The sequence below is a fragment of the Coffea eugenioides genome, chromosome 1, assembly GCF_003713205.1.
Source record: "Coffea eugenioides isolate CCC68of chromosome 1, Ceug_1.0, whole genome shotgun sequence".
Taxonomy (NCBI): Eukaryota; Viridiplantae; Streptophyta; class Magnoliopsida; order Gentianales; family Rubiaceae; genus Coffea; species Coffea eugenioides.
In genome coordinates this window covers 41,279,805-41,293,261 of record NC_040035.1, presented here as the reverse complement: position 1 = coordinate 41,293,261, position 13,457 = coordinate 41,279,805, and the positions used below count along the sequence as shown (strand labels likewise).

Genomic DNA, 13,457 nt, shown 5'->3' with positions numbered 1-13,457 from the left:
CTGCTGCCATAATAAAAACCTGTGTCAAATAAAATTAATTTCTGTAAATAAGGGTGCAGTAGGGTCGAATCCACAGGGATTGGAGTAATTGATTTCTTTTCAAATTCACGAGTTGACCGAAGGGGGGTGTTTTTTATCTCAAGGGTGAAATTAAGCAATTCAACCAAAAATAAAATAATAAAAATAAAATAGCCAATAGAAATTAAATTAACAACTTTAAAATCAAAGGATCTTAGCCAAGGATAACTTCAAGCACGGTCACATATTGAATCATCGAAACAAAGCAATTCCAATTATTTACTAATTAAATATGTTATAAACTGCCAAACAACGATGGCAGTCAACCCCTCCTTACTGGTCGGTGATTAAGGTACGCCCGTTAATTACTTACTCTAATTGAGAAATTAATCTTAGCGTACCGCCCATAAGATTTAATTCCCCAATCTGCCTTACGTATTAGAGGAGCCCTATTCTACAAATAAAACACTACCAGTTATTTTAGGTTAGCCCGCGGTATCCCCTGATACAAACCCAATTATGCCAGTTATCACTATTTTGAGACAATTAATAATTACGGATTAACGTCCCAATTACAAATAGATTATCAAATTAACATAATTATCCGGATCCAAGACAATCAATTTAAAATTAAACAATCATAAGCACGGTAAACTAGGAACTTATGGAATACCAACAAATTTAAAAAAGATAAATTAAATCGATCTCATAATTTTTAGGACGACGTCAAAGCCTTCGTTGTCTCCTTGACTAGAGTGAAAGAACTTCAGTTCATATTTGCATGCGAAAACAATACAAATGGAGAGAGAGAGAGCGCGGCCCGTCGTCTTGCGTTTGAAAACCCCAATATCGGCCCGAGCGAAATTGAAAGGTTAAACGAAGTACCAAATAATGATGGAATCTTCCTAATTGTCTCTGTGACATCCGAGGAGAAGCTACCAAAGAGCCCAAGGGAAAAGTCAAAGCTAAGGACTAAAGTAGTGGCTTATCCTCTGCAATTCCTTATTCTATTCTAATTGCTAACTAAGATCCCTGTGCGGCGGTACCTACCAGCACTAGTAAGAACCCACTTCGCGTCCTTCCTTTGCAGAACTTACAAAATGGGCGTAACATCTTCTTTTAAAAAATGACCCTGGACGAGCTCTATTATCTGGATTCCTTTTCTGTCAAATTGGCACCTGTTATCATATTTTCGTTCTACTCCCTGAAATAGATGCAAAATACTAAAAATGAGTAGAATTTAACAATTAACCCAAATCGGGTCAGGTAATAGGGAAAATTAATAATAAAATAAATAATAAAATTGTAACCTATCACTCTTGAACCTGGAAAACGGAAAAGAAAAAAAAAATCAATCCAAGTCCAAGTTGTACATCTACATTCATCTTTCTGTTGAAGATTTGAAAATGAACACATCTAGCGCGCTTATAAATTGATTTAGCCTTTTGCTGTCCAATCCATAGCCACTTTAGTACTTGATTTAGACCACTTCTTTGTCATCTCCTGGGAATTACTAGTACTACATAGACAAACACTGACATTAGTACCATGGCAAACATGGCAATCGCCTCAAATATTATGAAAAGGTAAGCACTTACAAATCATTTCTAGTAATTGAATTTGATCATCTTTGTAAAGTTTTACTTATAATCAATCCAACATGAAATTTCTTCTTTCTGTTTTCTGTAATATTTTCTGATTTTTTAAAGATATTTGCAAATAGTAACATGTATTTCTTGCTCTAGGCTTCAAGGCAAGGTTGCACTGATAACTGGTGCTGCTAGTGGTATTGGTGAGTCCGCCGCTAGACTTTTTGTCAAACATGGAGCGAAAGTAGTCATTGCTGACATTCAAGAAGATTTGGCCAAGAAAGTATGCCAAGATTTGGATCCTTCATCAGCTTCACATGTTCACTGTGATACAACTCAAGAATCTGATATAGAAAATGCAGTGAACACTGCTGTTTCTAAGTATGGGAAGCTAGACATCATGTTCAACAATGCTGGTATAGCGGGATCAGGCACATCCAACATTCTTGACGATAAAAAATCTGGTTTTGAACGCGTAATCAGCGTAAACCTTGTAGGTGTATTTTTAGGCGCAAAACATGCTGCAAGAGTGATGATCCCTAATCGCTGTGGCAGTATAATAAATACAGCAAGTGCATGTTCTACCATAGTTGGAGCTGCTCCTCATGCTTACGTGAGTTCAAAGCATGCTGTGGTAGGCTTAACAAGAAATACTGCTGTTGATCTCGGACGATATGGCATTCGCGTGAACTGTCTGTCACCCTACTTCGTTCCCACGCCTTTGGCGGCGGATTTCATAGAAAGAATCGATGGTGGAGTTTCTAAAGTATATACGTATCTGGATGGTGCAGTGCTGAAGGCAGAAGATGTAGCTGATGCAGCTCTTTACTTGGCAAGTGATGACTCCAAATATGTCAGCGGGCACAACCTTGTGGTTGATGGAGGCTACAGTATTGTTAATTCCGCTATGTGTATGTTTGAGAACTCACAAAAATGAGGAGTTTTCATTATTTTGCAGAATGGATGCAGAGAATGATCTAAGAATCTTTTATCTATGCAAAAGTCTGAAATATGTACTTCTGAATTTCTGATGAACCACTGAAGAATTTCCAGTCACGATATTCGATTAGTCAAAGATGTAACTAGATTGAGAAAAAAAATCTATGTTCAGAAGCAATATGCTCTGTACTTTCACAAGTGAAGAAGAAGGAAATTTCTAGTTTTATTACAAAGATATCCTCTCTGATTTGACCTTAAATCTGTTTTCTCATCTTAAACCTGCTCTATGGGCCCGATATCTGCACCTCCAGAGCTTGATGATTCATTCAGAGTGAGATTAGATGTTAGTCCAGAACCCCTGCCAATGTTTGATTTGCAACAAATTCTCATTCCATTGGTTGCGAATGGTTCCTTTACCGAGTCTTGAAAACGTGACTTTGTTTGATGTCTATTTCCATTCTTATTGGCAACAAAGCAAATCATAGATTGGCTGAAATCTGAAACTAATGTAAGATGTGGTGCATATTTTAAGTAGATGTGTTGACTCGTCCAAACCCGCCCATCAATAACCCGTCCACCCATTAATTTTGAGTAGGTCTAAATGGGTACCCAATTAAACCCATTTAATTGATGAACAGTGGGTTGATTCGCCTCACTCATTTATACCCATTTAAAATAATTATACATTTAAACTCAATTTTTAGTGAGTGTTAAACAAATAAATTTGATTACTGAGAAAGTATTTGAATTTGTTGTTCTCCAATTAGTTTAGCTTTGGCCGTTTAAATTCCTCTAGGTTGTTTGGGATTACTGAGAAAGTATTTGAATTTGTTGTTCTCCAATTAGTTTAGCTTTGGCCGTCCAATCAATAATCACTTTGGGGCTTGATTTAGACCCTACTTCTTTACCATCTTGAGACCATTTACATAATTCTTGCAATTATTTTGCAACTATATATATAAGCCTCGTCATGGCTCACATGAGAACTAGTAGTACTACTCCATAGACAGCACTAGCATTAGTGCCATGGCTGGCATGTCAATGGCCTCAAATATTTTGAGAAGGTAAAGCACTTACCCATCGTTTAAATAGTGATTGCATCTGATCATCTTTGCTAAGTTTAGTTACAACCAATTCAACATGAAATTTCTTCTGCTCTCTGTTTTCTGTAATATTTTCTGGGGTTAGATATCTGCATATAGTGATAAAACTTGTATTTCTTGCTCCAGGCTTGAAGACAAGGTTGGTTTGGTCACTGGTGCAGCTAGTGGAATTGGCAAGTCCGCTGCTAGACTTTTTGCTAAACATGGAGCAGCAGTAGTCCTTGCTGACATTCGAGGTGATTTGGCTGATAAAAGTATGCCAAGATTTGGATCCTTCTTCAACTTCATTTATTCATTGTGATGTAACTCAAGAATCTGATATACATCTCTTACTAACCAACAACCAAACAAACCATCGACAACAAAGAAACAATAAATAAAAAGCTAACCTAGCAAAAGCCACCAAACACTCTTTAGACCAATTCTATTCTTTGCCAACTCTTCACAACAATTCAACTATCCAAAAAAAAAAAAAGTGATAGTTAAATACTACAAATTCTAGGTAATTGAGTGCTAGATTTGAGTCTTAGATTGTATTTATAGCAAAATAAAGAAATAGAGAGCTTAGAAAATTTTGCAAGAAATTTATTTTTGGGCCCATTCTTAAGGTTCAACACTCATGATTAGTGGAAATTTACACGTAGCTGTTTACTCTAGATTTGTCTGCCATGAGGAATGTGGGCTCATAATAAAGTCAGGTTCGACTATAATTGGCACAAAGAGAACTTTGGTGTTTCACACTGGTAGGGCACCAAAAGGACAAAGGACCGAATGGATAATGCACGAATATTGCATGAGTGGAAAGTCACAGGTTAAATGGTGCTTTTTATGTAGCATTTTTTCCTGATTGCCTTAGTTATTAAGTACCTTTTATAGGATGAAGCACCTTAAATATTATATGGGTTTCTTCTTTCTTGGTGCAGGATTTTGTCAGAAAACTTCACTAATCTACCTATATTGTAAAAGCACGAATGAGTTTTGGCAAAAGAGTGGTCGTCTGCTGATGTGTCAAACTGTCATTGGTTAAAATGTGGCCGTCCTCCTCATGCCAAAATCACGTGCCCAACTAGAGAAATATTGGAGGGTTTTCTTTCTTTCTGACGTATTCTGCCGAGGATGGGACTAGCGCATGGCTCGATACATCACAATTTAGAAGGGTTCTCTTTCTCCCTTGTTCATCGCTGTTCTCCTCTCTCTCTTTCGTCTGATTGGGTTTTAGTCCCTTGGTTTACCCCTCCGATTTTTCATTTACACGAACTCTCTTTTCTATATGTGTTTGTTCTTTATCCACTGGATCCAATCTAAGACGTTCAGTAGCAAAGAATATCACATCAATTGAAGGTTGGTTAGTGGCTCGAGGATTACTACCATCAAATTCTTATCTTTTTCCTCCTCTGATTTCTGTACGATTGGGACTAGGGCTTGGTAAACACTCTCCGTCCCTATCACTTACTTTCTTCTCTTATCAAACTCACCAGTGGACCAACATTTCTTCCATACCTCTCCGATTTTCTCCGTATTGTTTTCTCTAAAAATTAAGGTCAACAACAGCCACAGATGACCTTCAATTTTCTGGCTTTTGTTTCTGATCTTTTTAGATGAGATGAGCTACAAATAACTTGTAGATTTACTCAACTTTTCTCTGTTCTTCCAATGGTCTTTATTTGCTTAATAATTAATAAAGCTTGGTTTAATATCTCTGTTACTCAATTATTTTCTTAGCGATAAGAACTTTAATCTTCTAATCTTTATATCTTAAGATTTTTTTTTATTTTATGTCTCTTATGTTTTATTTATCCAATTTCCTCATTTTTATAGTATTATCTTTGCAGGAAAAAGATGAAAACTTTTATGGGATGCAAAGGCAAGTACTTGTGGATATATTCCATCCTTTTCTGTCCTCCAAAGGTCTGTTCTGCTTTATTTATCTATTGATTTATTTGTTTATTTATTTTTTGCCAATAAAAACTTTGTCCTTTTAATTTCGGTCTCTACTCTCAAATCACTTGAAGTTTTTATTTTGTCTTTTAGTTTATTGGATTATACTATTATTTTTATAGAAAGGAAGATGAATTTATTAGGTTTTAGCTAAAAAATAGGCATGAACATCAATGTTTTCCTCTGTAAACGTTTTTTTGGTGCCGTTTGACAGAAAGTATGAGTTATAGTGGTTTCTTAAAGTATTCTAGAAGCATTTAATTTCTAAAACACCTATGCATTCTAGAGCCCTTATTATAGAAACACTGATTGCTTCTTTTCTTGGCGCATATTCATCTGTGATTTTTCTCGTCTTTTTACTTCGTTTATACTCTCATATTACAATTTGCATATTTACAGAGTAAGGAAGAAAAGGAAGAACAACCTCTGTGGTAAGAAACTTTATAGGCCACAAGTTTTTTGCTCTGGTTTGTTTTCCTTTTCAATTTGTGACCTTTCCCTCTTTCCCTCTATGACAGAGGTTTCTGGAGGATGGCAAAAAATTGTGGTAAAACTCCTGCTCCTATTTTTTTCACGGTACTTTGGGCCTTTTTTTTTTAGATTTTAATATTCTTCTTTTAAATACTAGCTTTGAGTGAATCCTTTTACCTGTCAAAATGAAATCTGCCAAAATTATATCAAGTGCATCTGTTAAATCAGAAGTTAGATGATAAATAACATTAACTAATATGGAACAAAAGGGTCAAGGTTAAGACTTTTCACTTTCACTTTTGCAGAGAAGTTTAAAGATTTTCCGAAGAAACCTCTAAGCTGGTTTAGGAATCATTTTTTGCTCAGTTAAAAGTTGAATCCTTTTGTTCTTTTCTTGTTTTTTCACTGAATATAGGACCTGGTCTTCATGCAATTTCTGTCTCTGCATCTTTTAGGACAAGTCAATATTTCTAAAGTAGTATATGTTTGAGAGTAAGATGAGAGAGATGATTGTCTACACAACTGAAGGTACTTTGCCATTGCAGTTTCTCAGGGATAAATTTTTCCCCATCAGATTTTTATCTCTGACCTTTTCTTTCTTCTTTTTCTGGTATCCACTACAGGAAGAAGCAATCTTTATTTGTGGTCCAGGAATAAACAAATGGTGAAGATAGCCTTTAAGTAGGTGTTTGTTCACCTTTTATTGTTGTTTTTCCTTTTTTGGGTTTTAATGATAGTATAAGTTCTAATTAATTGAGTTTCTGTTTAATTGATAGGTGAGAATATCTTAAACTAGGTGACTTGGCTGTGCAGATATTATGCACATCTGTATTTGGAACTCCATAGCATGTCAGGTTCCTTATTTGGCTATCTAGATAGACTATTTTGAAGTGTGAAAATGTCATTTTCTTTTGATGGGCTTTTAATAACGAATCATTAGTTTCTTTTCATTGATTAATTTTATAGATTGATTAGACTTTTGTTGTTAAGAGTAAGTTTTACTTGGTAATTAATTTGTATATTTCATCTTTAACCTTTTGGGTTCATTTCTTGAACTTCAATATTTATAGGTATAAACTTATTGAAAAAAGGATTAGAGGCATTGGCAGTATGAGGAGGGACGTAAAAGAAAAGAAGAAAGGTGTGCGAAAAAGTGCAAGTTGAAATACTGATACTGAAATCATTATGGTCATTACTGTAATGATTAAAATGTTAAGAAAAAGCTAGAGATTGAGTTTCAAGAAAGACCCTTGGGTTACTTGGCGCTAAGATAGGCATTGGTCATTTAAGTTTCCTATTCTTCGGGAAATTCACTATTATTTGACCATTTCAATATTCTTTTACCATACTAGAGCTACTGTGTTTGGTTGACTGTATTATTGATAGCTATTTAATGTAACTTGTCTTTACCCCTCACAGCTAAAATGGATTGATGAGAATTTCCTGAGCTATGACTTTGAGTTCAACATTTTGCTGACTTGCTAAATTTGTTAAGAGAATTTTCTTCACTTTCCTTGGAATATGTTTCTGCTGTTCTATGTGTAGGTTATTAGTCAAGATATGGAGATTAAAGGACCTCATTTAAAACATCTGACACTTCTTTAGGCTTTGTTGTTCTAGGCCCAATCAGATATCTTTATACTTACTGTTATTTGATTGTGTGGCTTGAGTTCAAATTAAGTAAATTATTTGAGAGAATGCTTAATGATTTGTTTGGCTTAGCAATGAGTCAAAGCCCGAAGAGTGAAAGAACTCTTGCCGTTTCCCTTGCATTATCATGATTGAAGTGTCAAGCATCCCTAGAATCAAGATTGGAATTATTTCTATGTCTGTCCTGCATGGATCTATAGTGATTATTTATTAGCCTCATTTTTGGATACATATTATTGTAGACATTATGTACCTTTTACATTTTAACTAAGAGGTTTTGTTTGCAAAGATAGTGAACAACTTTTGTTTCAATGCATCATATTGTGTATATTGGACCTATTATGTACTTCCTAATTTTGTCCAATTACGGTGTGTTGTATTCTTAATGACACTGAATTGCCAAATAATTCAACATCTGTCATCACAACAATTTGGAAGTTAGATGGCCAGAATTGGGCAATTTGCATGCTTTCACCGTTTTCTTGCTACCTTTTTCCGTATAATCAGTAATTAATCAGTAATTAATTTCATATAAATGGCCTGTTATGGCATGAAACTCAAGTGCGCCAAGAATTCCACCTTTCTATTTGTCAACTGGTTATTTCATTCTCCCAACAATAAACTTCGATTAGGGAACGTTTCCATTGACTGTGAAGATAGATTGTTGGACAGAGGATCCTTTTTCAAAAATATGAACCCCCTTCATTCTCAGTGTATACCTACTTCATACCATGTATTACACTTCCATTCTCCTGACCAGAGTTGTTGCGTTAGTTGTTCCGATGTTCATGTTACATGCAAAGAATTGGATAAACAATATAGAAACGATTGAACCACATCAAAATTAATGCTCATTGTAAATTTAAAACCACCACAGCTAATCAATGTTCCACAAAATAATAGAAAAAATTAATAGTGTTTAGTCATTGTTTAATATTTTTGAATCTCCCATTTACTTCTCCCAACACTTCATCCCATTTCTACATGAAGCAAAATCATACTGATGAGCTTTAATTTTATTCGCCTCAATTATTTTTTTTTTGATCTTTTTCTTGACACCATGTTAGATGCAAACCTTCATTTACTCGCATTTTCTTACAACATTGCTTATTTAAAAGCTTAATCATTTTATAACCAAATAACTTAAATGCAATGAATACGATTTATGATATCTCCACTTAAAATCTGGGCATTTTCTGGGCAACATGAAATTAATACCGCGCATCGCGCGGTGATCCCCTCCTAGTAAGAAGAAAAGGGTTGACGCTTTATTCATAAAGATGTGCGTTTTGATTAGAAGTAGTAGAGGATGGAAACTACGTCGTTGGACTTAAGTTGAGTTAGTCCTTAATTGTAGTTCGTTGGAAATAATTGCATAAATAGCCCTCGTTTTGTAATTGAAGGTTGTTGGGTAAATTGGCAAAACAGACATTCTCTTCCCTTTCTCTATCTTTTCTGTTATTCTCTATCTTTTCTTCTTCTTTCTCAATTTTCGTTCTCTTTTTCTCTTTGGATTTCGGCCAATACTCCAGTGGCTAAATCTCAGAACCTGACATTTGGTATCAGAGCTGCCGATCCTTGACTACTGAGATATTGCCATAGCAGAAAATACTAGATATCGATCACTGGAAAACCAACTTAAGAAATAGGATAGCAGACTACAAGAAATAGCAGAGACCATGGCCGCAATTCAGGCTTCGGGACAGAACGAGTTGCAGGAAAAACTCCACGACGAAATGGAGCACAATAACTCCAGATTGGAGGCAATAGTAGGGAATCTGGATAAGAAATTCAGCAAGATGGAGCAAAAGTTCAACGCACTGTTGAAGGTGATGATGAAGGAGAAAGGACTTCAGGACAGTGACGGAGAGGCTCCAGAACCAACCCCGCCCGCACATCTGAAACGGATGACTCCAAATGAGTTGGCAGGTCACCCACATGAAACCAGAGGTAAAATGTTTGTACCTAATTTGCCAAGATTGAAGTTACCTATGTTTTCTTCTGGTAACCCTAGAGAATGGCTGAGAAAATATCAAAAGTATTTCTTGAACTATCAAATACTCGTGAACCAGAAGATAGATTTGGTTGAAATATTTTTGGAGGGAAAAGCTGATAATTGGTTCCAAGGGGTGAAAGCAGCCAGGCCTGGGTTATTTTGGTAAGAATTTAGTAAACTGTTGTGCGAAAGGTTTTCTGGAAAAGGTTCACTTGACATAGTAGAAGAGTTTAATAAATTGCAACAAAAAAGGGACAGTCGATGAATATGAGGAAAAATTTGAAGAACTAAAAACATTAATGCTGACTAGGAATCCCAGACTAGATGAGTCATATTCCGTTTCCAGTTTTATTAGTGGCTTGAAGGATGAAATCAAACTTATGGTGAAGATGTTCAAACAACAATCCCTACCAAAGGCCTTTGAAGTGGCTAAATTACAAGAATATGCCTTGGAAATTCAGTCTAAACAATCGAAACCATCTGGAAAGGTTGCAGTAGAACCTAAATTTGGGATGTATAAGAATCATGCCAATGGTCCGAGCCATTCTAATTCATACAAGCTTCTTGCAATTGCCCTTAATACCAAGAAAACTGAGTATGTACATAAGAAGATTGGGAGAATCTCAGCTGAAGAATTGCAGTACAGACGTAAACATAATCTGTGCTACAGGTGTGGGGAGAGGTTTGGAATAGGGCATCAGCATGAATCAGGGAATTTGAACTGTTTAGGTATTGAGGAGGAGGAAGAGGCTAACTTTGAGAATGTAGTGGGGGAGCAAGATGAACACACAGGCAGAGTAAGTGAACTTGCAGAGGTGTCTTTGAATGCTTTGTCTGGTGCCATAAAGAGGAAGTCAATTTTGTTGATGGGTAATATGGAAGGCTTACCAATTAAGATCCTAGCTGACATAGGGAGCTCTGATAGCTTCATTCATCACAGGCTTATCAATCTGCTGCATTTGCCCTATCAATATGTAAGTCCCTTCATTGTGACCTTGGCAGATGGAACGGGTATAACCAGTGGAGCAATTTGTCCTAAGGTGGCGTGGCTGATACAAGATTACCAATTCCAGTTTGATTTGAAGGTAATGGAGTTGGGAGGATGGGATATCATCCTGGGTATGGATTGGATGTATCAATTCAGTCCTATTACTTTCGACTTTCACACTCTCAGCATTGCTCTCAGTAGTAAGGGGAATTACTTCACCTTCAAGGCTTCATTAATCAGCCTGCAATGGAGCTAGTGAGAGGCAGAGATCTCAGAACTTTCATTCAGGAGAAGCAAAGAAACTGTGCAACACTGCAGGCAGAATTCAAAGAGGATCAAGAGAAGAATATTCCAGAGTCTATAGAAAGGGTACTGCAACAGCATTCACAGGTGTTTGCTACTCCAAAAGGCCTACCTCCAGAAAGGGAATTGGATCACCAGATTATCCTTAAACTAGGAGCTGAACCCTTTAAACTCAAACCATACAGGTACCCTCACTCCCATAAAGCAGAAATTGAGAAACAGGTTGATGAGATGCTCACCAATGGGATCATTATACACAGTACAAGTCCCTTTGCCTCACCTGTATTGTTGGTTAAGAAGAAAGATAATTCTTGGAGGTTATGTATAGACTATAGAAAACTGAATGAGCTGACTGTTAAAGATAGGCTTCCCATCCCAAATATTGATGAATTACTAGATGAATTGCATGGCACAAAGTATATGTCCAAACTAGACCTCAGGGTTGGTTACCATCAACTGAGGGTTAAAATAGTAGACACTTACAAGACTGCCTTTCAAACACATCATGGCATTTTGAATTTCTGGTAATGCCATTTGGGCTGACAAATTCACCAGCTACCTTTCAAGCCTTGATGAATAGAATATTTCAGCCATTTTTGAGGAAGTTTGTATTGGTTTTTTTTTATGACATCCTAGTTTACAGCTCCACCTTAGAGTTTCATGCATAACATTTACAAATTGTACTCAGAATTTTGGCTGATAACCAACTATACTGCAAGAGATCCAAATGCTCATTTGCTAAAACATCCATAGAGTACCTGGGGCATGTGATCTCTGATGTTGGGGTAAGCATGGACTTAGCCAAAGTAGAATGCATAAGGACTTGGCCTACCCCTAGCACAGTCAAGGAATTGAGGGGTTTTTTGGGGTTCACTGGGTATTACAGAAGGTTCATTAAGGGGTATGGGATGATCTGTAAGCCTCTAACTTAGCTACTCAAGAAGAAGAGTTTTATATAGAACTACAATGCTCAGGTAGCTTTTAAAGACCTCAAAAAAGCTATGACTACAACACCAGTGCTAAGCATGCCAGATTTTGATCTTCCTTTTGTAATAGAAACAGATGCTTGTGAAGTAGGTATTAGAGCAGTACTGATGCAGCAAGGACACCCTATAGCATTCCTTAGCAACGCTTTGTCAAATCAGAACCTAGGATTATTTGTGTATGAAAATGAGTTATTTGCCCTGGTGCTAGCTGTAACTAAATGGAAGCATTACCTGGTTGGCCATCTCTTTGTCATTAGGGCTTACACATCCACTGCAACACAAGTGGCTCACCAAATTGTTGGGGCTAGACTATGAGATACAGTACAAGAAAGGATCAGACAATGGAGCAGTTGATGTCCTATCTAGAAGAAAGGTAGAAGAAATCAGTGATAGCAATGCAGCAACACACCACATGTGTGCCATTTCCACAGTACAACCAGCTTGGATGCAGGAGCTTATTGAGAGCTATAATGGGGATGTAGAAGCCCAATAGAAAATAGCTCAGCTACTGTTGGACCCTAATGAAGACTTAGATTATCACTTGGATAAGGGGATGCTTAAATTCAAAGAAAGACTGTACGAAGGGTCTGCTAACAATATTAGAAACAACCTGATCAAAACCTTGCATGGCTCAGCAGTGGGAGGACATTCTGGACAGAGGGGATGTTTACACAGGATACAGACTCTATTCTATTGGCTTGGAATTAAATAGGATGTCATTTAGTTTGTACGATCATGTGATGTTTGTCAAAGGAGCAAACATGAAAATGTTCCTTACCCTGGACTTTTACAACCTATTCCAATACCTCAACAGGCTTGGTCGCATATATCTATGGATTTCATTGAGCAACTTCCCTTATCTCATTGTTTTGGCACTATTTTGGTGGTGGTAGATCGATTAACCAAGTTTAGTCATTTTATAAGACTCACACATCTATATACTGCACAGCAGATAGCTCAGGTTTTCCTTAACAATGTGTATAAACTACATGGTCTGTCAGAATCAATAATTTCTGACAGAGACAAAATTTTCATTAGCAGATTTCGGCAAGAACTATTCAATTTGTTAGGAATAGGCCTGCACTACAGTTCTTCCTACCACCCTCAGTCTGATGGTCAGAGTGAGAAAGTAAATCAATGCCTGGAGAATTACCTCATATGCATGTGCAGTGAGCATCCCTCTCATTGGAGTAGCTGGTTGCCTACAGCTGAGCTCTGGTATAATATTAAAGGGTTAAATACTAAAAAACCCCCTGTGGTTTGCCTAATGTTCACTTTACCTCCCTATGGTTTGGAAATCTACAATTTGACTCCATGTCGTTTCAACTAAAGTGTATTTAACGGAATTTCTGTTAGATTTTCACTTTAGGTGAAACGACAGGGAGTTAAATTGTATATTTTCAAACCATAGGGAGGTAAAGTGTGCATTTGACAAACCACAGGGGGGTTTTTGGTACTTAACCCAAAACCCTTATA

General features: G+C 36.7%; 1 protein-coding gene across 1 annotated transcript; it reads left to right on the top strand.

Annotated features, from left to right (window-relative positions):
- The first annotated feature begins 1,564 nt into the window (after positions 1-1,564).
- On the top strand, positions 1,565-2,544 carry LOC113772861 (secoisolariciresinol dehydrogenase-like). The gene is made up of 2 exons (XM_027317354.1): positions 1,565-1,604; positions 1,764-2,544. Exons 1-2 carry the CDS (start codon positions 1,567-1,569, stop codon positions 2,542-2,544), a joined length of 819 nt encoding a protein of 272 aa, XP_027173155.1. The 5' UTR covers positions 1,565-1,566.
- The last annotated feature ends 10,913 nt before the right edge of the window (positions 2,545-13,457 follow it).